At 37.8% G+C, this 25,583-nt stretch overlaps 1 protein-coding gene across 9 annotated transcripts in view; it reads left to right on the top strand.

Moving 5' to 3' along the window:
* Nucleotides 1-25,583, top strand: part of mpp7a (membrane palmitoylated protein 7a) — a 429,268-nt gene that overhangs the window by 321,327 nt on the left and 82,358 nt on the right. For 6 of the 9 annotated variants that reach the window (XM_043690509.1, XM_043690504.1, XM_043690501.1 and 3 more), the window contains 5 exons: nucleotides 7,751-7,947; nucleotides 8,422-8,486; nucleotides 11,705-11,725; nucleotides 11,830-11,841; nucleotides 18,341-18,382. In XM_043690509.1, coding sequence (XP_043546444.1) covers nucleotides 7,751-7,947; nucleotides 8,422-8,486; nucleotides 11,705-11,725; nucleotides 11,830-11,841; nucleotides 18,341-18,382 — 337 coding nt within the window. The remainder of the gene's footprint in view (nucleotides 1-7,750; nucleotides 7,948-8,421; nucleotides 8,487-11,704; nucleotides 11,726-11,829; nucleotides 11,842-18,340; nucleotides 18,383-25,583) is intronic. The other 3 variants (XM_043690505.1, XM_043690506.1, XM_043690508.1) reach the window with 3 other exon arrangements.

The following is a 25,583-nucleotide window of genomic DNA, read 5'->3' as shown; positions in this document are numbered from 1 at the left end:
GAAGGATGAGGGGTGACTTGATCGAGGTTTATAAGATGATCAGAGGAATAGGTAGAGTAGACAGTCAGAAACTTTTTCCCCGGGCACAACCGAGTGTTACAAGGGGACATAAATTTAAGGTGAAGGGTGGAAGGTGTAGGGGAGATGTCAGGGGTGGGTTCTTCACCCAGAGAGTGGTGGGGGCATGGAATGCGCTGCCTGTGGGAGTGGTAGAGTCAGAATCTTTGGTGACCATTAAGCGGCAATTGGATAGGTACATGGATGGGTGCTTGAGCTAGGACAAATGTTCGGCACAACATCGTGGGCCGAAGGGCCTGTTCTGTGCTGTACTGTTCGTTGTTCTATGGTAAAGGTGTGATGAAGGAGCAGCGCTCCAAAAGCTCGTGATTTTGAATAAACCTATTGGATTCTAGCCTGGTGTCATGTGACTTAGAGTCAGAGAATCGTAGAGATGTACAGCATAGAAACAGACTCTTCGGTCCGACACACAGCACCCTCTGCATGAAAAGTTGCTCCTTGGGTCCCTTTTAAATCCTTCCCCTCTCACCCTAAAGACTTCTGACCTTGAAGTTTGAAAGACTCATACCATCATCCAATACTCTTTAATAATATGCAAGAGGCAAGGCAAGAACAATCACATATGAAGTCCACATTTCTGAAAGGTTATACCATCATGAGATCTGGAAAGATTGTCCAACTCCTTTAAATTGTGCATACTCTTAGATTTTTAAACTCATAAATTTCTCAGTTCCGTTTTTCTGTGAATCATTTACAGCTAACCAATCCCTGTATATTTTCACTGTTGGCATACTATCCATCTCATCTGTGCTCCTCATAATCTTATGAACTTCTATCAGGTCCTCTTTTAATTTACGCTGCTCCATGAAACCACCTCTAGTTCGTGGACTCGTAGAGCATGGAACTGGACTGTTTGGTTCAATTCTCACTTTTCCTATATATGTACCTTTCAATTGTCTTGTGTTTTTGGTTGGGGAAAACATTATGGCAATACTTAGAATATTCCTGGGCCACCAGTATCCAAAATCTAACTAATTTATGGTCACTATCTCCAAAATCCTCCCCTCCGGATATACAGAGGAACTCGATTATCCAAATACCAATTATCCGAAGGAGATCTCCAGGTCTCAATGGAAACATTACATCAAAGACGTGTTTCCAACAGTGATCGCGTCTTTTGTTTCCAGTGATTATACAGGCACCATCTCCAAATAACTGCCTGTCCTCTCTCTCTCACCACACTTTCCCTGGAGTTCTACACAGGGGTGTACCCTAAACCCCCATTCCCCAGATAATCTCTCCAACATTGGCCTGTACAGGACAAAGGTGGAACTTGTCAAAAAGTTGGAGTTAAAAATTCTATGTGGGTGTGGGTGGGTGTGTGTACCTACTATTTGGAGACTTAGCACACTAAAGCAGCAGCAGTCTTGTTGTTGGTGTCCAGTCCAGCTGTCCCGGAGAGGGGTTGGGGACGTGGGCAACGGGCAGTGTTGGGAGCGGGGGAGCGGTGTTGAATGGGGTTGGGGACGGGGGGCAGTGTTGCATGAGGTTGGGGGTGTGGTATTGCATGGGGTTAGCGGACGGGGTCTCGCGCACAGTACTGCTGCGAGTCTCCTGAACAAGGAACAGACTTTAAAAAAAATACCCCAGAGGAAAGGCATTTAATCGATTATCTGAATAATCGATTATCCGAACTTAATACTGCCTGCTCAGCATGTTCGGATAATTGAGGTTCCCCTGTACCTTCCACTTTCCCAGGCTCATATCTGAATATTAGTCAAGACTGCTTCCTCCTTTGGTGGGCTTTCTATGTCCTGGCTTAAAAAAAATTCTCCTGAATGCCTCCCTATCTTGCGCAGCAAAACTATCACAGTTAATATTTGGATAGGTAAAATCCCTTATCAACACCGCCTTATTATTCTTCTGCTTCTCTGAAATTTAATGACATATTTGACCTTCTACCTCTCCCCACTACCCACCCATCAGCTTGTTTACCACTTTTGTGTTATTTTATTTCTACCCATACGGCATCATTAAGTGATCCTTCCAAAAGATCATTCCTCTTCACTGGTAAAATTGATCAATATTGTGATCTTAGCACCCCTTCTATCACCACAGTCCATCTTGTTTCAAAGCCCTTGCCCAAGAACCAGAACGACACCGTAGATCCAGCAGCCATGAGGTCACTGAGCAGCAACATGCTAGATTAAGGATGTGTGTATAAGTTGCTGTGCAACTTTAATTTGTCACTTGAATCTGATTTGTGATTTTCTAAACATACGCTACTTGTCAATGCAGTGCAAGAGCTTAATTCTGTATTAAAGAATACAATGCAAAAATATGCTGGGAGATTGAGGTGACACTTTTTTCTCTAATCCTATTCCTTCTATCTTGGTTGAATTCAGTGTTAAACTTTTCTCTTACTTGAACAACACACGGGATCATCACTGGTAAGCTCTGCATTTGTTGCCCATCCTTAGCTGTTTGGGAACATGGTAATGTGCTACTTCCTTCTTGAATTGCTGCAAACCACATGGTGTAGTTACACCATTAATATTTGAAAGGGAATTTCAGGATTTTGACCTAGCAACAAAATGAAAGAAGGGCAAATATAGTTGTTATTAAGAATGATATGTGGCTTGGAAGGTTGCATTGGACTGTTGATTTTCCAATGAGCCTACTAATCTTATCATCCTGGGTGTTCTAGGTTCTAGGTTTGGAAGTTTCTGCTGGACGACCCTTGTTGAGTTGCTGTGCAGCTCATAGATGATACACCCCACTGCCGTAGTGTTGGTGGAAGAGGGAGTATGAAGATAAAATGGCCTAAAACCTATGCGATAAAATCAACAAATTACCTTAAGTTCCTTTCCAGTAAAACTGCAGCAGCTGAAGTCTTCAAAGGGCAAAAGAGATGAGACATAACATGATCTAATAAAGTGAAATTTCTTATAAAGTTTGGACAGCCACTATTTTGAGGAACTGTGTGATGATGCCAAGCACTGGAGGGTGGTATCAGTTCAGATAAGTGAAAGTACATTCTCATGCAGGAATGCTAAGCTATTATCATACTAGATGCAGTATCATTACCAAGTAAATTGACCAATATGACCTGATCTAGACTTTCAAGAATAAATTTGAAAATAAATGTTTTGCAAATTGAATGGGCAACATAATTGTAATGGAGAGGCACTTTTACCCAATGTGGGATAACGTAAATTAATTAGGGATGGGCCATTATTGATCAAATAACCATTTTCCAAACCACCTTTCAATTATAAAGCACAAAAACATTTTACTTGTATCTCAACATAACTTCAATGTTTGATTTTGTTAGGTGGGTGTAATTGATATTGGTCACCACCTCATCCAATTTATTCCAAACCTAGTGTGTCTCATTTTCTGGGATCAAGCTAACATAACTTCGATATTTTAAGGATATCATTTTTTTTTATGCCTTGTATTGTATTAAGGTTGAAGTTTGGATCTTCTAATAGAAATAAGAACTAGTTGTCTTTTCTTTTCAGAATATTGGGCGGCATGGTAGCTCGGTGGTTAGCACTGCTGCCTCACAGCGCCAGGGACCCAGGCGACTGTCTGTTTGGAGTTTGCACACTCTCCCCAAGTCTGCATGGATTTCTTCTGGGTGCTCCAGTTTCCTCCCACAATCCAAAGATATGCAGGTTAGGTGAATTGGCCATGCTAAATTGCCCATAGTATTAGGTGCATTAGTCAGGGGTAAAATATAGCGAAGGGAAATGGGTCAATGTGGATTTGTTGGGCTGAAGGGCCTGTTCCGATACGGTAAAGAATCTAACCTAATATTATTTAGCTTTTTGATTTATAACTGCAGAGATAGTGGCTGCATTAGTTGTCATTTTCCAAAAATGCTTGGATTCTGATGAAGTACTAAAGGATTGGAAAACTGCCAATATAACACCTGTTCAAAAAGGAAGGGAGGCAAAATGTGGGTAACTGTAGGCCAGTTAGCTTAACATCTATTGTTGGGAAAGTTTTAAAATTATTATTAAGGAAGTAATAGCAGCATTTTTGGAAAATCCTAATCTGATTAAGCATAGTTTGCATAACGTCATGGAAGTGTCTGACAAATTTACTGGAGTTTTTTGAGGGGAGCCAGCAGACATGTTGTAGTTGTACTTTCAAAAGGCATTCAGCAAAATACCTTACAAAAGGTTGTCATAAAATAAGAGCCCATAATGTTGAGGGTAGTATACTGGCATTGACAAAGAATTGGCTCATGGTCAGAAAGCAGCGAATGGGGATAACAGGTTCTTTTTCAAGTTGGCAACTATGACCAGTGTGGCTCCACAAGGATCAGTGCTGGCAACTGTTTACAATATATATAAATGACTTGGAGGAAGGAAATGAATGTATTGTAGCCAAATTTGCAGACAACACAAAAATAGGTGAAAATGCAAGCTGTGAGGGGGATGGAAACCATTTACAGTGAAATATTGATAGGTTAAATAAGTGGCAAAAAAGTTTGTAAATGGAGTACAATGTGGGAAAATATAAGGTTCATTTTGGAAGAGAGAGTAAAAGAACAGAGTAGTGTTTAAATGGAGAAAAACTGTAGAAAGCTGTGACACAAAGGGACTTGTGCAAAAAACGCAGAAAGCTAGCACATAGGTAGGGATATCTGGTCGACATGAATGGGTTGGACCAAAGGGTCTGTTTCCGTGCTATACATCTCTATGACTCTATGTATAGCAGGTAATCAAGAAGGCTAATAGAGTCTTAGCCCTTATTTCAAGTGGGTTGGAGTATAAGGGTAGGGAAGTCTGACTATAACTGAAAAATGTGCTGGTGAGACTATATCTGGACAGCTGAGCAGTTTTGGTCCCATTGTTTAAGAAACAATATAGATATTATTTCATTAGAGGCAATTCAGAGATGTTTTGGGACTGTACTCATTAGAATTTAGAAAAATTAGAAGTGATATCATTGAAACAGAAAGAATTCTTCAGGGCTTGATAGAGTAAAGGCTGAAAGGATGGATCTAGAACCAGAGGGCACAGCCTCAGGGATTTCTTCTCTGAGAGTTGAGTCTTTGCCTCAGAGAACTAGGGGGGTAGAGTCCTTGTGTATATTTAAGGCTGAGATGGATAGATTATTGACCATAGAACCAGAAAATTTTACAGTACAGAAAGGAACCATCATGCCTGTACTAGCAGGAAGAAAGTGAGGACTGTGCATGCTGGAAATCTGAGTCAAAAAGTGTGGTGCTGGAAAAGCACAGCAGGTCAGGCAGCAGCCGAGGAGCAGGAGAATTGACATTTCATGCATAATGATGAATCAGGAATAATGAAGAGCTTACGCTCAAAACATCGTCTCCCATGCCTCTACTAGCAGTTCGAAGTCGAGGATTATGGGGAAAGTGCAGGAAAGTGGATGTAAGAAATGTTAAATCAGCCATGATCCTACTGAATGATGGGACAGGTTCAAATGGCTGAATAGCCTACTCCTGTTCCTGTTCCTTATGGTCTTCTAACAGCAAAAATTGTATGCTTCGTTCATTATAAATTTATGTATTTACTTAAAATAAAAATTGTTTCAGCTAATCTTTATCAAATGCTTAGTGAACCCAACTCCTATCTCTTTTGATGTCTGGATATTTTCTGAGGAGTGTCATCCAGATTTTTTCAATATTCGGGCACATCACAACCTAGTTAAAAAGTACATTGTATTTTATACTATTGGGAAAAAGTAATACCTTTGACCGGCCTTTTATTTTGCATCTGGGCTAGTTGGAGGGGATCCCAGATTACATGCTCCAGCGTCTAACTCACTCTGGCTCCAGTTGAGGAAAATTAATTGAGTGATAAGTCTAATGGCACGACATGAGTTACAGTTGTAAAAATGTATGTTTAAAATGATAAATGAGGTGCCAATCCTTTGTCTTGCCACCACCTTGAGTGTTGTAAGAGCTGCACTCATCCAGGCAAGTTCAGAGTTTTTCATCACACTGCTGACTTGTATTTATAGGGTGTGCCTGATGGTGGACAGGATTTGGTAAGTCAGGAGTTGAAGCATTTGCCACATTATCCAAACTTCAAACCTGCTCTTATAGTCACAGAATTTGTGTGGTTGATACAGTTTGGTTTCTGGCCATTGGTCAGCCCCCCAGCATGTTGATAATGGAAATTAAGTGATTATTGAATGTCGAAGGAGTTAATTAGATTCTCTTTGATTGTGGATTTTCATTGATTGGCACTTGTATGACATGCCATTTATATGCCCAAGCTTGAGACTTGTTCAGGTCTTGTTGTGTAAGAACAAAGAGTAACTCAGCATCTGAGGAACTGTGAAGAAGGATGAGCTCTGCAACAGAAATCTCCACTTTTCCCGATGTTGGATCTGTCACCAGAGTGAGTGTGGGAAGGCTATTCAATTGGAGAAGCATTGCTTGGGTCCATTCCCGTCCTTAATTGTCTCGACATTGTTCTTCCAGCAGAATTTGTTAAAAAGTGTTCGGGAAAGGGAGCTGTGTTTACTATTCCTGTCCTTAACTCAGGAATATTGATTTAGTTATTCTGGCCCGGTTAAAGATTCCTGAATGAGATCAGCTAACTCAGCACCCAGTGGGATCTGAGTCTTGGGACATTTTCAGTTTGTATCCATCAGCTATTCATTGATTAAGCTCATGATAAATTATGGGGAATTATTTCAAGGATGTGTAAGAAATTGTATTATTCTTGGGTTTAATAAAATGCATCCAAAATCAGTGACAGAATAAGTTCTTTTGAGTTTTGAGGTAAATCAATCTGGGAGCACCCATAATTGGGAGAAAAAAACTATATGATCGCAAAAAGTTGCTCCTGTTTCCAATGATCTCCAGTGAGCATGTGCAGGAAACAGGCTATTAACTGCACCACTGTCATATGCTTGAATGCCAATTTGATTGATTGCAGGACCCTGTTTATAAATTGTTTGGCACATGTCAGTGTAATCTTAAATTGGAATGTAGCCATTTTTGATTGATGTTTACATGTTTGAGGAGAATGGAAGCGTATAGTGAGTGAAAAAGGAACGAGAAAAATAGATTGATAGTACTAAATTGTTGAAGGACAATTGCTAATTCTCATATTCCTTTCTGACCATATTAGGCCATTGACCAACAATGATGTACACATTTGTTATACACTGACTGTGAGCATTTTTATTGTTCTTTAGAATAATCATTGGCTTTCTGAATTAAGAGAATTAACCACAGCTAATGCATTTGGCAGTGCTTTCTTGAGCATGTAAAATGAAAATTAACTTTTCAAATACTGAGAATGGTTTATATCTTTATTCTCCTGAAACATTTTCTTTGCAGATTTTTTGAGTTATTAATGCATGTGTGTCACTGAGAAGACCAGCATTTAATGCCTTTTCCTAGTTGCCTTTAGACGGTGGTGGTGAACTGCTTTCCTGAACTTCTGCAGTTCATGTGGCCATATCCATTCATAAGACTGAGCTGTGAACATAGTTTATTTGCCCAGCTTTTAATAGATTTGTGATTTCTTTGACACTTGATTGTTGGGAGAACTGATGTGGTTATGGTAATATGAAATTATCTTTCTTCTTTACAGTTCCTTCTCAGTTGAGCTGCTTCATTCCAATTTGGAGTACATGCACAGTAATATCAGATACAAGTTACTTTTAGTGGATGAGATATGATAGCCATGTTAGATGTAAAATGAATAAATGTGATTTTTGTTTTCTTTGCCAGATGTTTGTCAGGACTTTATTTGATTATGACCCTAATGAGGATAAAGCAATTCCATGTAAAGAAGCTGGGCTCTCTTTCAAGAAGGGAGATATCCTTCAGATCGTCAGCCAGGATGATGCAACTTGGTGGCAAGCCAAACGCGAATGTGATGCCAATCTGAGAGCAGGACTAATTCCTTCAAAGCAGTTCCAGGAGAGGTAACCACCAAATACAAAGTATAACAATCTTCATGAGCAGACTTTGAGTACAAATATATATTACAACTAGGTATTTTATAAACCTATGTTTTCTGATTTTATTAATCTGAAAGCAGACTCTGCGTAGATTATAAATAGCTAGAAAAGCACAATGCCAAAATAGTTTGGATTTCCTCATATCGGGCTGAAGTAGTTGACAGTAAGTGATACCATCAGTGGCATTCTAGTTTGGAATAAGATGGTGGAAAACAGTTTAATGTGCAATACAGAGCTGAGATTTAACAGTTTTTTGGCTCCACTAACTACAATTTGAAAGCTCAAGGATTTGTTTTGTCTACAGTAAAATGAAATGCATTGTTTTGCTTTGCAATATTTTACAAGATAATCTGATGCCATAACAATCTATCTTAAGTTTTTTGTGCCTCCATCAAGCTTTGTCCAGCATTAACACTTTTTGTAATGACCACCTTGCAGGAGATTTGCACTTCGAAGGCCTATAGCATTTGTTCAGCCTCAAAGGAATTCCAATCGACGATCATGTAAGTCAGTATATTCCGTAATTTTAAGAAAAAAATTGTGTTTTGCTGTAGTTCATAAATGAAGAACCCCAGATTCCATCTAAGAACTTCATCCAGTTTTATTTCTACTTTTCAAAAATGCAATTGCATGTGTTGGAAATCTGAAATAAAGAGAGAAGTGATTGAAATACTCAGCAGGTCAAGCAGATCTCTTAAGAAAGAGTTAAAGTTTCATGTCAAAAGGTTTTCATCAATTTTGGTTCACCATTTCTATATCATGCAACTTAGATGGTATAGAATTTGGTCTAGGTATCGTGTTTGATGCCCCTGCTGGATTTGACAGAGGGATTATGTTTTAGTCAGGATGAAAATGTTGGGCAGTGGCTGTTCTGAGAATAATGAAGCTCCTCAACTGAGTCAAAAGCTTTTTCAAATGGTAGCCAAAACTGAGAGTCATCCAATTTGAAGTTATTTACCCAACCAATCTCTTTTGGCTGTTTCTTCATTTGCAGTGTTTAGAAAAATCCTAAGTGTATTCTTATTATAATTTTACATGATTTCACCAAGTGTGGTGCTGGAAAAGCACAGCAGGTTAGGCAGCATCTGAGGAGTAGGAGATGTTTCGAGCATAGGCCCTTCATCAGGAAGGGCTCATCTGTGGATAGAGTTCTTAAGAAGGGTCACAGGATCTGAAACATTAACTCTGATTTCTCTGCGCAGATGCTGCCAGACCTGTTGAGTTTTTCCAGCAATTTCTGCTTTTGTTTCTGGTACTCGACACTATTGGTTAGAATATTCTTGCGTGACTTGAAAAATTAGGCAACTTGATTTCAACATGATGTATTGCCTTTAAGTGTTTGGTTTTAAGGAGCTGGACTGCCATCTCTGAAGTATGCATTATCTACGAATGAATTAAAAACAGCTTTCTGTACCTTTGGCTGCACCAGACATCTTTGGCTATTGTTATAGCACTAGCCATGACTTGTAAACTGACATTGCAAGGTTCTCTACATCTTGGATAGCTTTAAGTATTTCTTTTTCATTTTGATTCAACTTTTGATTTGTGGAATTGAGACCACATGAACAGGAGGAAGTTTTTAACTGCATCCAAATGTTGTTCATTTGAACAAGATGTAACCTAGTTTAACTGGCAAGTTTTGTCTCTCAACTGGGGTACCACATTCAGTTGTATTTGAACTTGAACAAAGACAAAAGAAGGAATGCATTGTTAATGTCACCAATTTTGAAAAGGCTAAAAGTTTAAAAATAATCTAAACCATGTATTTGCAAGCAATTTTACCTTCTGCAGTAATGAACTTTATCAATAGTGACAACTTCTTGCAGAGATTTCTCTACATCAGCTTACCTAATGTACTTGAGTACTTTAAACCTACAAATAATATAAAAATGAGTGGTTTTGTTGCACTTTGTATAAATCAAGTTGATAAAATTCAGGTTGTTAGTATAGAGTAAGAAATTAGTGTTCCAGCATTGTACACTTTTAATGACAGAATTTTTGAGCAAGATGTTGCTTACAGGAACAGCTACAGTTATTAATAAAATATAGATGATGTAATTTTCTCCTTTGATCTGTTCACACAGCCTAGAATGTAAAGAAAAATTCTAGTAACAAGATAATGTGATAGTCTTTCTGCTTTTCGGGGGCACACTGCAGAAAAAGTGTCCAAAATAAGCTTGAGATTTCAATGATTGGGTTGCAGTTCATGTTTACAATGGACTGTATTTGTGTAATCAGCTAATAAATGTCTTCCGTAATTGATAGAATGTAATTGATTCTTTTCTCCAATTAAATTAAAATTACCCCTTGATGATTTTAATAATGGTTACTTGGTGCAGTTTTAGGAACACAGATAAAATTGGGTTTGTGGATGTATCTAAGGATTTTGCTAAGAGTTCTACTCATCAGACCATAAGATTTAGGAGCAGAATTTGGCCATTCATCCATCGAGTCTGCCCCACTAATATGTTTCTCAACCTCATTCTCTTACCTTCTCCCTGTAACTTTTGATCCCCTTACAAATCAAGAACCTATCCATCTCTGTCTTCAATGCACTGAATGGCTTAGCCTCCATATCCTTCTCTCTCAATGAATTCCACAGATTAACCATCCTCTGACTCAAGAAATTCCTCCTCATGTTAATTCTAAAGCATCATCCCTTCACTCTAAGGCTGTGCCCTTGGATCCTAGTCTCTCTCACTAGTGGAAGCATCATGTACATTACCACTCTATGCAGGCCTCTCAGTATTCTGTAAGTTTAAATCAGATTTCCCACTCGTTCTTCTTATCTCTATTGATTACAAACCCAGAGTCCTCAACTGCTCATATGACAAGCCCTTCACCTCCGGAATCACTCCTGTGAACCTGTTCTGGATCCATATGCTTACCACCTATTCTGTATGTCCCCTGTGGTTCAATTAACAATACTCTTACCTCTAAATTGCGAGGTTCCTGATTACAAATCCTATTTCAGGGCTTGAACACAAAAAGCCAAGACCATTGAGGTGCTGTCTTTGGGAAACAAGTGATGCCCTATCTTCTTGCTTGGTTGGATGCAAAAGATCCAACAGATCCAAAAGATCATAGCTCATAAAGCAGTATAAAAAAATCATGAAAAGCACAACCCTAAGTCGATTTGGACAGAACACATCTTGTTTAGAACTCCCCAATCTCTTGTGTTAGTTTGGCTCAGGCAGTCCAGATTGTAATGATACTACCAGCATGAAAGACCAGAAACTCTATCCCAATATTCAGATGGGAAACTTGAGATATTTATCCTAACACTAAACTTCTTTTTTTGAAGGAGAAACTTTTTTTTGTGTGTAGTAAAGCTAATGCCTTGAGCTTTTAAAATGATAATATCAACTTGAAAACAACTTGTCTGGTTCATTAATGTATGTGAAGATAAAAGTTTTTTGCATTCCAAAGCATGCTTTGAATCTCAAAGTTTTTGATTTGATGTGTTGTAAGGGTAGAATGCGAATTATCAAAAGCTGTTCTTTTAAAAAATGGTATAGGAATCTCATATCTGTTTTAAAAATTTGTAATTGAAGACTGTTAAATACTCTTAAGACAAAATGTTCTCTACAATCATTTTGTTTGTGTAGATGGAGGTGTGCACCAAAATGAAACAAGATTAGTATGCTTTTACATTGTTGATAGTTATAAAAAGGCAAAACCTCTTTTCTTTCTCCCCTCCCTTTTTGTTGGCTTTTCTAAGATGAGGAAACTCTTGAGAGTGGTAGGTGCTGCCTATTTTATTTTTAAAAAAATTACAGTAATTTTAATCATTTTACTTCTAACCATTTTAATTTTGTACTTTTTGACTTTTTTTCTGCTTCTCAGAGGAATTTGAAGGTATTTGTACTTGTATTTGATTCCAAATAATACAGAAAATTTCTCATGAAATAATTAAACTCTAATTTTAGCAATTGCTAATTTATTAATTTTTACATTTTCAAGATAAAGGACCAATTGATAATAAAATATGCATACAAGATGTATGTTTCAATATTGTACTTTCTACATACCAGTCTATAAATTTATAGTTCAGTGCATTTGACTTATTTGCTTTTATTTGCTGTTTATTGCCTTTTAACATTTTGAACAAATTCTGTTCTTAGTGAAATACTATTCCATTGATTTTCTATTGAAAATAAATGATGAAGCAGAAAGTCAAAGGTCACATTGATACACAAATGTCTGTCTTTGGAATTTTGGAACATATGACAAACAATTTCATTCAATGCTGTACTTTTAAGAGAAAGCGCTTCAGGCTTTGTGATGTGGATCTTAATTTAAATAATATTCCTGCAAGATAAGTCAAGCTACACACATCTGATTAAATGTTCAAGAATGTTGTTGAATAGAGCGCAAGAATAAAACACTGAAATTATTGACTACTGAAACATTGGATCATGGGTATAAAATTAACTGCGTAGATTTTGAAGCTTGCCAGGTGTCCTTTGCTCTGATCCTAGCTTTGCCAAGATGGAAAGACTGTAAAATGAGATAGTGGGTTTCATCAAAAATAATTTTGAACAGAGTTGAACTCTTCAGAGTTCGAACGGTTTGTGTTCGAGCAAGGATCAGATAGTGAAATATCAGTATAGGTTATTGAAAAACAAAGATCAACAAATAAGTGGAAGTAAATTCCACATGCTCTTTCATTTATTGAATGAGGTCTAAGTGCGTACTTATATTGACTATACATACTGATATTTGATGGCTGTCTGATAATGAAGAAATTTCAGCTGAACATACTCTTGGGAGGAGAATATCATTTTACCCAACATCTTGACTTAATAGCATTAAAGAAGTAAGACTTCTCTTGAAAAGGAAAGAAAACACATCAATAATATGTACTATCTATACTTTTTTGTGCATTGTTTTGCAGCTGAATGTATGTTCGAATCAGTTTAATGTTTCGTATACCTCCAAAATGTAATGACAGAACTGTGTGCACACACAGTTTTGTAGTTGTGAGTGGCATCGTAAAGGACTGATGTGTTATGCGTAGTTACAAAATATCCGACTGGCATTGTTTCAGGAACAATAGAAATGTAGAGGTTTATAGCACAAGAAATGAAATCTAAAATTAATTACACTGCCACCTTTACTGTCATAATCGTTGTTGCTCTACTTCAAATATTTATCCACAGTTTTTCTTAAAAAGATGCAGTGATCTATTTTTCAAATCCTGCCTGACACAGCACTTTTTTTTGCTGATAGGATGTGACTGTCACCCCTTGGTCCAGCATTGATTGCCCATCCCTAATTGCTGTTGAACTAAGTAGCCTGCTAGACCATGTGAGGGGACAGTTAAGAGTCAGCCACATTTCTGTGGATATGGATTTGCATCAAAGCCAAATTATGTAATGCTGGTTGATTTGCTTCCTTAAAGGACAACAGTGAATGACAATTAGTGCCAGTTTTGTAGTGATGGTTATTGAAATTAATTTTCAATTCCAAAGTTATTAATTGAATTTGAACCCATGTATCTATTTGAACCTGGCCCTTTTGAATTACTCATCCAATACCTTTATCACAGTGTGTTCCACCAAGCTATGGCATAAAAATGTATTTTCTCCTTGCTGCCCAATCACCATTTAAATCAATCACTTATCACTGATAACCCAGCCAGATGAAGTTGCTTTGAGGATAAATAGGATATAAACTTTTTGAATAGAAGTTTATTTCATATGAACATAAATTCCGTTTAAGTGAAAATAGTACCAGTATTTCAGTTCCTTTTCATAATTGTAATTTATTATCCAGATGAATCACCCCAGTGAATCTACATTTTTAATATATTTCTTATAATGTAGCAACTCGAACTACACAATGCATTATATTTGTGGCTTAACCATTACATTGTACAGATTCATTATTTCCTCTTTCCTCTAGTAGCTTATGCTTCTGATTAGAAAATGAAAAATATCACTCATCGTCCTATGACTTTCATCTAGCTGCATTTAAACTTTCAGAAGTTTGTATATCATAATCTCAAGGTCTCTGGATTCATTCAGCATCCTTCAGGATCAGTCCATGTATGTTTTATTCCCATGCCTTGTTCTGCCTTTGTGTGCAACAAAGTCTTAGTGTACAGTTTGTACAAAAGCAACAACATGTCCCTTTGTCTGGTTGAAGAATCCCTGTTGACACACACAGGATCAAATTCAAGGACAAATAGGAAAAACGGGAGTTGGCTCACTACTTGGTCCGAATTATTATGGAAAGTCAATGAGACCTTGGGCAGGATGTTATCAGTGACGACTAGTTGAGAAACAGCCAACCACACTGTTGTCCATTTGACAGGAATGTGCCTTTTTTTATTCATTCATGGGATAAAGGCACCACCCATCCCTAATTGCTCAGAGGGCAGTTCAGAGTCAGCCACATTACTATGAATCTGAAACCATATGGTAAAGATGGCAGCAGTTCCCTTCTCTAAAGGCTGTTAGTGAACCAGATGGATTTTTCCTGATAATCGATAGTGGATTCATGTCATCAATTAAACTCTTAATTCCAGATTTTTTTTATTTTGATTTCCAATTCCACCATCTGCTGTGGCAGGATTCAAGCCTGGGTCCCCAGAGCAATTACCTGGGTCTCTTGATCATCAGTCCAGTGATAATACTACCAGACTGTCATCTCTCTCCACTTCTCAGAGGAGCCTGAGGATCAGCAGTTGTGGAGGTTTAATTGGCTATCCATTTCCAGTCAATAAGCAGCCATGCACAACTGCTCCCTCTCTGAGGAATATCCCATGGCTGCAGAAAGACATCTGGTGTTCTCTGATGCCTTGTTCCACCATTTTACAAGGCTTCCCAACTCCAAGCCCTTCTCTTAGATGCTTGGTAAAATAAGTTTCATGTTAATTCATACACAGAAAGCAAAATGAACAGAGAAAAATAGATGGGATGAAGGGAGTCAGTGCGAGGAAAAAGATTGATTAAAATTTTTTTAAAGTTTTGAATCTCCAGAATAAAATAATTTCTGAAGATTCCCATTTGTGCAAAAATAAATTTTCAGTGCTGAAGAGATTGATTAAAATCAATTCAACTTGAATGGACAATTTCTAGCTTTTCCTGGAATGTTTACTTTATATCTAATGGATAAATACCATAACTAATGCCAAACATCTTCTCAAGGAAATGTTATGTAAGAGCAGGACAAGTCAACAACAGCTTCCTGATTTCTGTACCTAATCATAACTAGTGTGGATATTAGAAGTTACACTTCATCTGTAATAGCATTGAATGTTGATAGCCTCACATCTTATTAACACTAAATTCAGGCCATGAGTAATCTTTCTTAACTAGATTGGAGCATTACTATAAGCAAGCAGGAATGCAATTTGAAACCTTCATGATCACCCACTCAGTGGTAGACATAGTATTAATTTGATTTGTAGATGGAAGAAGTAGTAAACGCTCAGATAATTTAATTTTCTTTCATTCAATTAACTCAGTAAATCTTCAATCAGTGGAATAATGTCGTAGATGTCACAAGTTATTGGCAAGCATCACCATGTAAATGATAAGCAACCCATTCTCTTGTTTATGAAACAATTCACTGGACTTAGTTGATTATATCAGAGAAAATGCAAACTTTCAGGTAACAAGTAAAACTGGAAAAACAAAATAGATCAGAAGAAACACAGTGTATTAGCATACTAGCACACTTAAATGATGCTTAACTTAGAGAATATGTAACTGTTCATAAACTACAATGTTACTGTGGCAGCAGTTCTTAAAATGGTTATAAGTTAGTCTCCAAGACTTGAAAAGTATTCTGGAGCTAATTTTTAATTCCAGTTATGAGCATTAACATTTATATGACAGTGACATTGGTTGTTTTGCACATGAAATGTGTATTGAATTGAAAAGATCACTAGGTTGTCTAAGTGAGGCTAAAAATTCTTGACCAATTTGCATTGCTGAAATATCAGCATCTGTGATGGATTTAAAATAATCTTTTCAAGCACACTTTGTATTTTACAAATGCGTGGTTCCACTCTGCCCCTAATTCTTTATGCAAAATAGTTATAGCTGAAAACTGTGTTGCTGGAAAAGCGCAGCAGGTCAGGTAGCATCAAAGGAGCAGGAGAATCGACGTTTCGGGCATAAGGATTCCTGAAGAAGGGCTTATGCCCGAAACGTCGATTCTTCTGTTCTTTGCTGCCTGACCTGCTGCGCTTTTCCAGCAACACATTTTTCAGCTCTGATCTCCAGCATCTGCAGTCCTCACGTTCTCCTGCAAAATAGTTATATACAAGTTGAGTGAGTGGGCAAAACTCTGACAGATGGAGTATAATGTGGGAGACTGTAAAGTTGAATACTTGGTCAGGAATAATAAAAAAAATTGAAATGGAGAATGACTCTGGAGTTCTTTGGTACAAAGGGATCTGGGCATTCTAGAGCATGAGGCACAGAAGGTTTCAGTATGTAATCAAGAGGCTAGTGAAAGTCTACCTTTAATTACGAGCAAAATTGAAAATAAAAACAAGGGCATTCTGCTTCACTGATACAGGGTGTTGCCAAAACCACATCTTAAATACTATATGTAACTTTAGTCTTCATATTTAAAGAAGGATTTAAATACCTTGGAGCTGGTTCAAAAGAGAGTTATTAGATTAGTACCTAGAATGGGTCGGTTGCCTTAGGAAGATAGGTTGGACAGGCTGGGCTCATTTCTACTGGAAGTTAGAAGAGTGAAGGATGACTTGTAGAAGATCCTGAATGGCCTTCACAAGGCAACCACCTCTTGTAGAGCAGGCCAGGACTAGGGAACATTGTTTTAAAACTCAAGATAAGAGAAATTTCTTCACAAAAAGTGGTACAACTTAAAATTCTTTACCTCAGAAGGCATTGGAAACTTTGTTGTTGAATATTTTTAAAGTTGGGAAGGTAGGCTCTTGATAAACAAGGGAATGAAAGGTTCTTTATGATAGAGTGAAATGAAACACAAGTAGATCAACCATGATCCTCCTCCAGTGGCAGATTAGGCTTGTGGGGCTGAATGGCCTGCCGCCTCTGATTTCATATATTCATAAGATGTACATACAGGCTGTATATACTTAGCAACAGGCTGTATATACTGAGCAACAACCTGAAAGTGCTCACTAACCTTTTGCAGTTTTTTATAATACATTACAAAATCTTGAACAGCAAAATATGTTTGATAATTTGTTTATGTTCTGTGACATAAAGTCGAGGCAATGTTGTCTATTCGAGGTCAGGGGATTATATAATGAAAATTGCTTATGAAAACATGTTACATTATAATGATAACCCTGAACTGTATCTGTAGAAATTTGATTTGAATAGCAGCCTCTAGCTATGTGAATGATAGTAGCTCTGAAAGAAAGATATTGTGGATGTGAAAAGACAACAAGAACAAGACCAGGTCAGAGTCTAGGAATTCTGCAGCAAATAATTCACTTCTTGACTCCCCACTCTCTGTCCACTAGCTACATGACACAAGTCAGGAGTGTGATGGGCTACTCTCCATTTGTTTGAATGAGTACTGCTTCTGAGACAGCTCAATACCATCCAGGAAAAGCAGCACACTTGATCGCCATTACAACTACCACTTTCAGCATTCACTTCCTTCAAAATGGTACCATCTCCAAACTACATTTCAATAACTCGCCAATCCTCATTTTTCAACATCTTCCAAACCTACAATTTGCATCGTGAAGAAGGTCAAGAGCAGCAGATATATGAGAAGACCACCGTCTGCAAGCTCCCCTCCAAGTCACAGCTTGGAAATATGTTCCTTTCCTGTTGCTGGGTCAATATCTTCAGATTTCCTCCCTGTCCCTTTACCATATGGTTTGTAACAGTTCAGGAGGCAGCTCACCTCTAATTCCTCCAGAGCAATAAATACTGGACCAGCCAGCAATCGTTACATCCCAGGAACAAAAAAAAGGGGATTCTCAGCTAAATGTTTTCAATAAAAAGGTTAATATATCTTTTACACTGTATTGGGATATGTTTTAATTAGGATATTTTGTGTTTAGATGTGAAATTCAGAAATCAAAATGGTGTATATTATATATTTACAAAACTAGTATTCATGTTAGTTGAAATGTTATGACATGCATCTGCTCTTTTTCCTTTCCTTCCTCTTTAAAATATTATTTGCAAATAGTTTTGCAAAAATGTGCAAACGGTCAGAAGGACATTCCAATATAAGACGAAAACTCAGTGATCCAAGGCAATGTCGTGCTTGGTTAATTGGAGCCAATATATTGTAATGGCATACGTTGTATCTGCAATTGTGGCTTAGCTTCTAACTTTTCTGTTTATTTTCCTGGCCTTTGTTCATTGTGGTTATATCCTTTCTCCAGAAGATGCTGAATATGGTGACCTTGTCAGTGGATTCTATATAGGTGAGCAAATAGATACAGCGCATGCGAGTTCTTTGTCTTTTCTTTATTTCAGTTTCTTTTCTGCGATGGTGCATAAAAATTATAGATTTGTATGACTCATGTTTATATTTAGTTTCTATTAAAATTTGTTTTGTAGCTAAATTTTTCCATTTATATTTAAATTTAATATTTATTCCAAACAGTAGCAGGACTTCTGAGTCCAGAATTCAAAGACTGGCAATGAAGTTCAAAATCATTGTGTGATGACTTTTATTTACAGTGATGCATTGTTAGCATATGCAGTTGAACTGAACTCCTAGCTTCTTGTCGTTTTGTATTGTGCAATTGAACTTGATCTTTCAAATGAAAAATTGTCAACAAAATAGAGTGCAAGTTGTTGGAGTCAAATGTGACCTTAATGTTCAATTATGTATGATATTGCCAATGTCTGATCTCAAAGGCAAAGAAGTGCACAATACATTAGGTTTGACTTGGCTTTGCTATTGCTACACCATTATCTTGTACAGAGTGAAAGAGTCATCCAGCATGGAAACAGATCCTTTGGCCGAATTCTTCTGTGTTGACCAGGCATCCCAAAATCTCTCAGTCCGGGTGCATTTCCCTATTTTCTAGCTGACATTTAATATCGGGGTAAATTATTATGAATGCTGGAAATCTGAAATGAGAACTGAAAATACTGATAAATATTCTGCAGGTCTGTTGATGCATTCCAAGTGGTTTCCAGTTTTTAATTTTTTATTTATAATGTCGCAAGGATTTAAATTTATTTTGCATGCACAAATTATGTCTGTTTTAGGATTGAAATATAATCACTTCCTGTAAAAGGGAGAAGGAGGAGGATGATTCTCAGTGGGATTCGCTGGTACACTCCATGTATGAAAGTTTTAACAATATTAGCAAAAGCAATTACAGCCCTAACAGTCTGCCAAGGGAGCAGTACTGCATATGTTTAGCAAAAGATAAGCACATTATAATTCCCGCTTAGATTGATTACATTCTCATAATATTTCATACATTGTAGATGCTTTGTCTGATTGATCTTGTACTATCAAAGTATTTCGAGAAACATCATCATGTAAGAACTGGAAGGATTTTAAAAGCTAAATTTGTTTGCAGGCACAGATGAGAAATAGAGCACCATGCATCTATGTGCATAAATTTGGCACATTATGTGGGTGTGAAGATTTAGACAGGTGGGGAGTAATGATAGACATTTCATAAAGATGTTTGGATTAACATTGGGTTTTAAATTGGTGTGACCATGTTTCTCCTCTGAGTTTGCTGAATAGAAAACTGTATGCTTAGCATTAAGATAATGTTTATATTGATATTCTTCCTGCACTGGAGACTGGATTTTCATCATTAAGGCAGGAGTCAGCAATTTTCCAAATGTTGTGATCCATCTTCTAGCCAGGCACCACTGGTGGTAGGACTTTCATCCATAGGAGGTATGCGCAACCTGGTGTCGAAAGCAGATTTGAGCTTGAGATGGAAGTGGGCAGATTGCGAGTTAGTAGGCTGTCTTCTGTCTGGAGAGAGTTTAGTCCAATTCCACAGATCAATATAAAACCTCTTTCAATACTTTTAATCCTTGTCTCTCCTTTCACATCAACCCTCTGCACCTCATTTTTTATAATCAATCAACAACCTATCCACACAAGACCCAGTTGCCCACCAGCACTTTTACGCTGGGAACTGTTAATTATTTAAAGATGAGACATCCAGCCCATCTGGTGGAAGTCCTGCCTTGTGGAATTGCTGATCCATCTAATTGGCCAGCAGCTTTACAGTCCTAGCCGTAGCCATTTTGAGTAGTGCACATCCAGCGGACTATAGGCAGTCTCTGAGAATGTCAAGTTATGTCCCAGGTTTTGGACAGGCCTGACTGACAATTAGGAAGATGGGGTTGCTGAGTTTGAGAGGTCAGGGCTAGAATGATCGTTGTGCAATGAGTGTTAGTGAGTACCAGCAATGTTATGTCGGCTACCTCTACTGTCAGTGGCTCATGCAATGAAAGATCCAGGACTTCTTCCTTCATCTAGTGCAGGTCACAAACCAAGTGTCGTTAACCTGACTGAACCAAATTGTTGTGTTGTGTGGAGTGATTCATCAGAATATTCAGCTGATATATTTCCAGTGTCCATCGATATTTTCTTCCTGTGCTTCCTTCTCACTAAATAATGGTGTGCAAAATGATTCAGCATCATGCAGTGCAACACTGGTTTCTTCATGCTGGACGTGCCTTTTTCTCCTTTGCATAACTTCTTCCACAGTATTTGCGTTCTGCCCTTAGTTTGTGATTATTAGACCCTTTGGGCCTGAACATGTAAGAGCGTATAATGCAAGACAGGTCTGTTCTATAGTGACTATGCTGTAGCTGTTGACTTACAAGCTCAGCATTTCTGCAAATGTCATTTGCTTTCCTGACAGTAAATTCCTCCTCTCTTAGCACATGTGTACTCACTGAGAATCTCTTATGTAGAAAACAATCCTGTCTTTAATTTGATCATACTTTAATTTCAATCTAGAACCTGCTGGGTTTCTGACATATTTGTTATCCAGTGACATCTAGTTATGACTATAGTTAAATGTTTTTATCAAATCAGCATATAATATCTTGAAATGGATTTTGGTGTCTGGTTTTGTGAAAGCAGCCTTAAATGTATTTTATTGGCATCCCAATATTACATAGTCCAGGTACATTTACCTATTTCCGAGGTGACATTTAACATCAAGAGGCAAATTATGTTGCAAAAGATGTGCAGATCAGGTGAATTGGCTAGGCTAAATTGCCCATAGTGTTAGGTGCATTAGTCAGTGGTAAATGTTGGGAAATGGGTCTGGGTGGGTTACTGTACGGCGGGTTGGTGTGGACTTGTTGGGCTGAAGGGCCTGTTTCTATGCTGCGGGCAACCTAATTTAATCATATAATACTTTGTCATTTTAAGTAATGCTGAATGGGTACTATAGTATAATGGGTTTGATACTGAGCTAGAAGTATCCAATAATCTTATCTTAGTCAGCTCCCAAGTTAAATTCAATATATCTGACAACTTAACCTCTGAAGAATTGCAAAGGAAACCTTGCAATTGGAACCCTATTTTACACGAGTGCACTCCATGTTTGTTTCCAAGCAGAATCAGGAAAATTCCCAGCTCCAAAAGCCTAATCCGGAACTTTGTATTTTTGTTCTGGGGAATGGGCATGCATGGTAGTGGTGGGTGACAGAAGTGGAATGGGTAGAAGTCCTGCCTTTGTATTTCGGCACTTCAGTTTTTTGTTTAAAATCCTCTGCCCTCTTTCATTCCCCTTGCCACTTTGTACCCCTTATTCATTCCCTACTAGCCTCTATGCTGAGCTGTGTCTCTTTACGCATCCCCATGGCTTCTCATACCCTTCATGTCAACCTGTGCCCTACCCCAAAATCCATGATTCTCATACCTGTCTGGCTACCTGATGGTCTTCTGAACCCACTCCCATAATCTTTTAAAACCCCTATTCCACTGGTGCCCTGTCACCCAACCTTTAACCCATTTGCTGTCTTAATGTCACCTGTGCACCCCACTACCACCTTTACAACTACCATACCAATTCACCCATTATCCACCTTGGACAGATCTTGTGATCTATGCTGAAATGTGATAAAGTTCTTAAGTATCTTTTAAAGAATTCACCATTTACAAAAAGAACATTCGGATGAAAAAGCCATTTACTCCTTTTAACTTTATTTTATCCCTCATTAAAAACAAGCATTATTCTTAGTTTCAAGTGTTTAAACCACTTTCAGCTGTCAGATTGTGAAATACAGGCATTCACTGTGGTAAGGGTAAAATTGTGAAATTAATCATCCATTCCTAATCCTGCAATAAGCCCTCAGGCATATGTCAACAGAGTGAAGTACTTTTTCTTAACCACTGCAGACTTCTTTTCTAATACATAAAGGTAGCAGTTTTAAATGCCTTTACAGCTCCCCTTTGACATCGTTTTACAGTGCTATTGACAGTTCTAATGTGTTTATGCTCATTTATGTCCACTTTTAACAATTCTAAAGGGCACCTTATCTCTCCCAAAGCACAGCTTTCCTCTCTCAAAGATGCCCTGGGACTGTGTCCAAAAACGTTACTGCTGTAAAGTACTTCAATAGTTTTAGACCTTCTCCTATCAAGTCTAAAGTGTATATCGTGTTATGGACATTCCACAAATGAGAATCAGATCAACCTGAGGTAGCTGCAATTTAACAAGGGCAACTGCATTCGTGAACCATGGCTATGCAACATGGAATCCATCCTCATTTGTACTCAACCCATGCAAAAATGTTGGTGCCACATACAGGAATGAAATTTTTAGATTCAGAGTTTTTTCAGTAACAATGAACAGGTTGTTGTCTTTATAGAAATTCACATTGAAGAGTCCAAACCAGAAAGTATGAATTAGAATATCTAATTATTGTAAAATCATGCACAGGAAGCAAATAGCGATAAAATACAGAATGCAAAACTGGTGAAGATTTTTATTTTAATTTTCCAACAAAAAAATTCACAACACTTTAAGACTCTGCAGTCAATTAGAAATTTACCTAAACCAGAATCTATTGTTCATAACTGTCTTTGCCATTTTTGTTAAGTATCCATTGGTTAAATACATCCATTTCATGCCATAATGAATGTTAGAGCCAAATCGATCAGTGAGCTACCAGTTCATCAAAACACATGGAGACGCAATGCAAACCAACAGCCATGTTTAACTCTGCATGTGCACAACTTGCTGTGCCAGATGCTTCCTTGTAGTGGTAAGTGTCATTCGCCTTATTAGCATGCAAACTTTGGCTATTAGGATTTATATTTGAAAGCTCTCACATTTAAAGAATTAAAAAGTCATCTTCTCAGTTTCACTTACATTGTGACAATAGCATTTTGAACAAGAGCCTCAGTTGTTAAGTATTTCAAAACCATATTGACCTATGCTTGAAATAATTTTCAGTGAAGATCTTTAGAATAGATGTATATTTTCATTTATCTATGTTATTTATATGTATAGATGGGTTTTCAAAGCTGAAAATGTGTTGCTGGAAACACGCAGCAGATCAGGCAGCATCCAAGGAGCAGGAGAATCGACGTTTCGGGCATGAGCCCTTCTTCAGGTTCCTGCACTTTTCCAGCAACACATTTTCAACTCTGATCTCCAGCATTTGGAGCCCTCACTTTCTCCTAGCTGGGTTTTCAAACTTTTTTAAAGATTTTCTTCAAGATATTAGACTGCATGTTTGAAATCACACAGAGGTGGAGCTGAAAGATTATAGCTGGCATCTGTATATACCACGAAAGAAATATAGATATTTTTACATAATTGGTGGTTTACAAAGATGTTTAATTAACTTAGTGACTATTGTCCACTACGTCATCATTGTTTCATAGCATGAATTCATGAACCACATTTGTAAATGTTTTATTGTCAGCTTGAATCTGGATAGCACTTTCACTCCTGCGTCAAAATGTTCCAAGTTTGAATCCCACTTTAGAGACTTGAGTGCAAACATAGCTGTGGACACTCAAATTCAGTACAGAGAGAATAATACACTGACAGAGAACAGGAGAGTTATTTCCAGTGTCCTGGCCAATATTTGTCTCAACCTACTTTAGTGATGTTCACTTTATCTGGTTACTATCAAATGGGTGTTTGTGAGAGAGCTTGTTGTGGAGAAATTGATTGCTGCATTTCTTATATTTGTTACTATACTTTAAAAATGTGTTGACAACTTTGAAATACCCAGTCAGCATGAAAAGCACAAAAGAAATGTTTTTTTAAATTTTACTTATACTAAACATTTAGTTTCAGCTGTGTCCTAACTTAAGTTAATGCAAGATAATTATATTTCATGTGGATTTTCTTTATCTTAATGATCAAAAGTCTGGAATGTACCTTACCAATATGGAGCTGCTTTTCATATTAACATTTTCTCCAGACCTCAATGTAGTTTATGGTGCTTTGTGGAATTCTTTGTGGAAAGAATACTACGCGATTTTCTTACAACACGAGATTGCATGAGAACAGAACTAACGAGCTATGTCAGAACCAGCTGTAATTGGTTTGATGAACTCTTGGGAAATAGAACTCAGAATGAAGTTAGTATAATTTAAAAATGTCACACTTGAAAATAAATGTTGACTGATCATTTTCAGCAACATCGGTACTGCCCAGTGAGAACTTGAAAAGAAAACATTGTATTAACAAAGTCTCATATATGATTTATAATTCAACATTTGTTTTGTCAAACTCATTACAGTGCATTAAACTACTCATTGTGTTGCCATTGATTTCCATTATCATCAGTACATTGTTGTGATGCCAAAGATATGTTTCCAAATTGTCTATAACAGAACACCAATATGCCCACACTAAATTCATGAAGAATTGCCTTGTACACTTTGATTTTGTAAAGCTTCTACTTAAATGATATACAGATAAATGTTCAGTAAAAGGAAACTTAATGTTGCAACAACATATTGCTTGCTTGAGGCCTCAAGAGCCTGCAATATGAAAGTGAATATTTTAAGAAGGTTCTGTTCGCCGAGCTGGAAGTTTTTGTTGCAAACGTTTCGTCCCCTGGCTAGGCGACATCATCAGTGCTTGGGAGCCTCCTGCGAAGCGCTTCTTTGATGTTTCCTCCGGTGTTTATAGTGGTCTGTCCCTGCCGCTTCCGGTTGTCAGTTTCAGCTGTCCTCTGTAGTGGTTGGTATATTGGGTCCAAGTCGATGTGTTTGTTGATGGAGTTTGTAGATGAATGTCATGCCTCTAGGAATTCCCTGGCTGTTCTCTGTCTGGCTTGCCCTATGATAGTAGTGTTGTCCCAGTCGAATTCATGTTGCTTGTTGTCTCAGGATAGCTGGTCGTGTCGTTTCGTGGCTAGTTGATGTTCATGTATGCGGATTGTTAGCTGTCTTCCTGTTTGTCCTATATAGTGTTTAGTGCAGTCCTTGCATGGTATTTTGTACACTACATTCGTCTTGCTCATGTTGGGTATCGGGTCCTTCGTTCTGGTGAGTTGTTGTCTGACCACGGAACGAGGACATACCACAACCAAAAAGACTAGCCACACTACCATACATCAGGAGCATCTCAGAACTGACAGCCAGACTACTGCGACCCCTAGGACTCATAACGGCACACAAACCAACAGCCACGCTCAGACAACAAATCACCA

The sequence above is a fragment of the Chiloscyllium plagiosum genome, chromosome 5 (assembly GCF_004010195.1).
Source record: "Chiloscyllium plagiosum isolate BGI_BamShark_2017 chromosome 5, ASM401019v2, whole genome shotgun sequence".
Taxonomy (NCBI): Eukaryota; Metazoa; Chordata; class Chondrichthyes; order Orectolobiformes; family Hemiscylliidae; genus Chiloscyllium; species Chiloscyllium plagiosum.
This window is presented reverse-complemented; position numbering and strand designations above follow the sequence as displayed.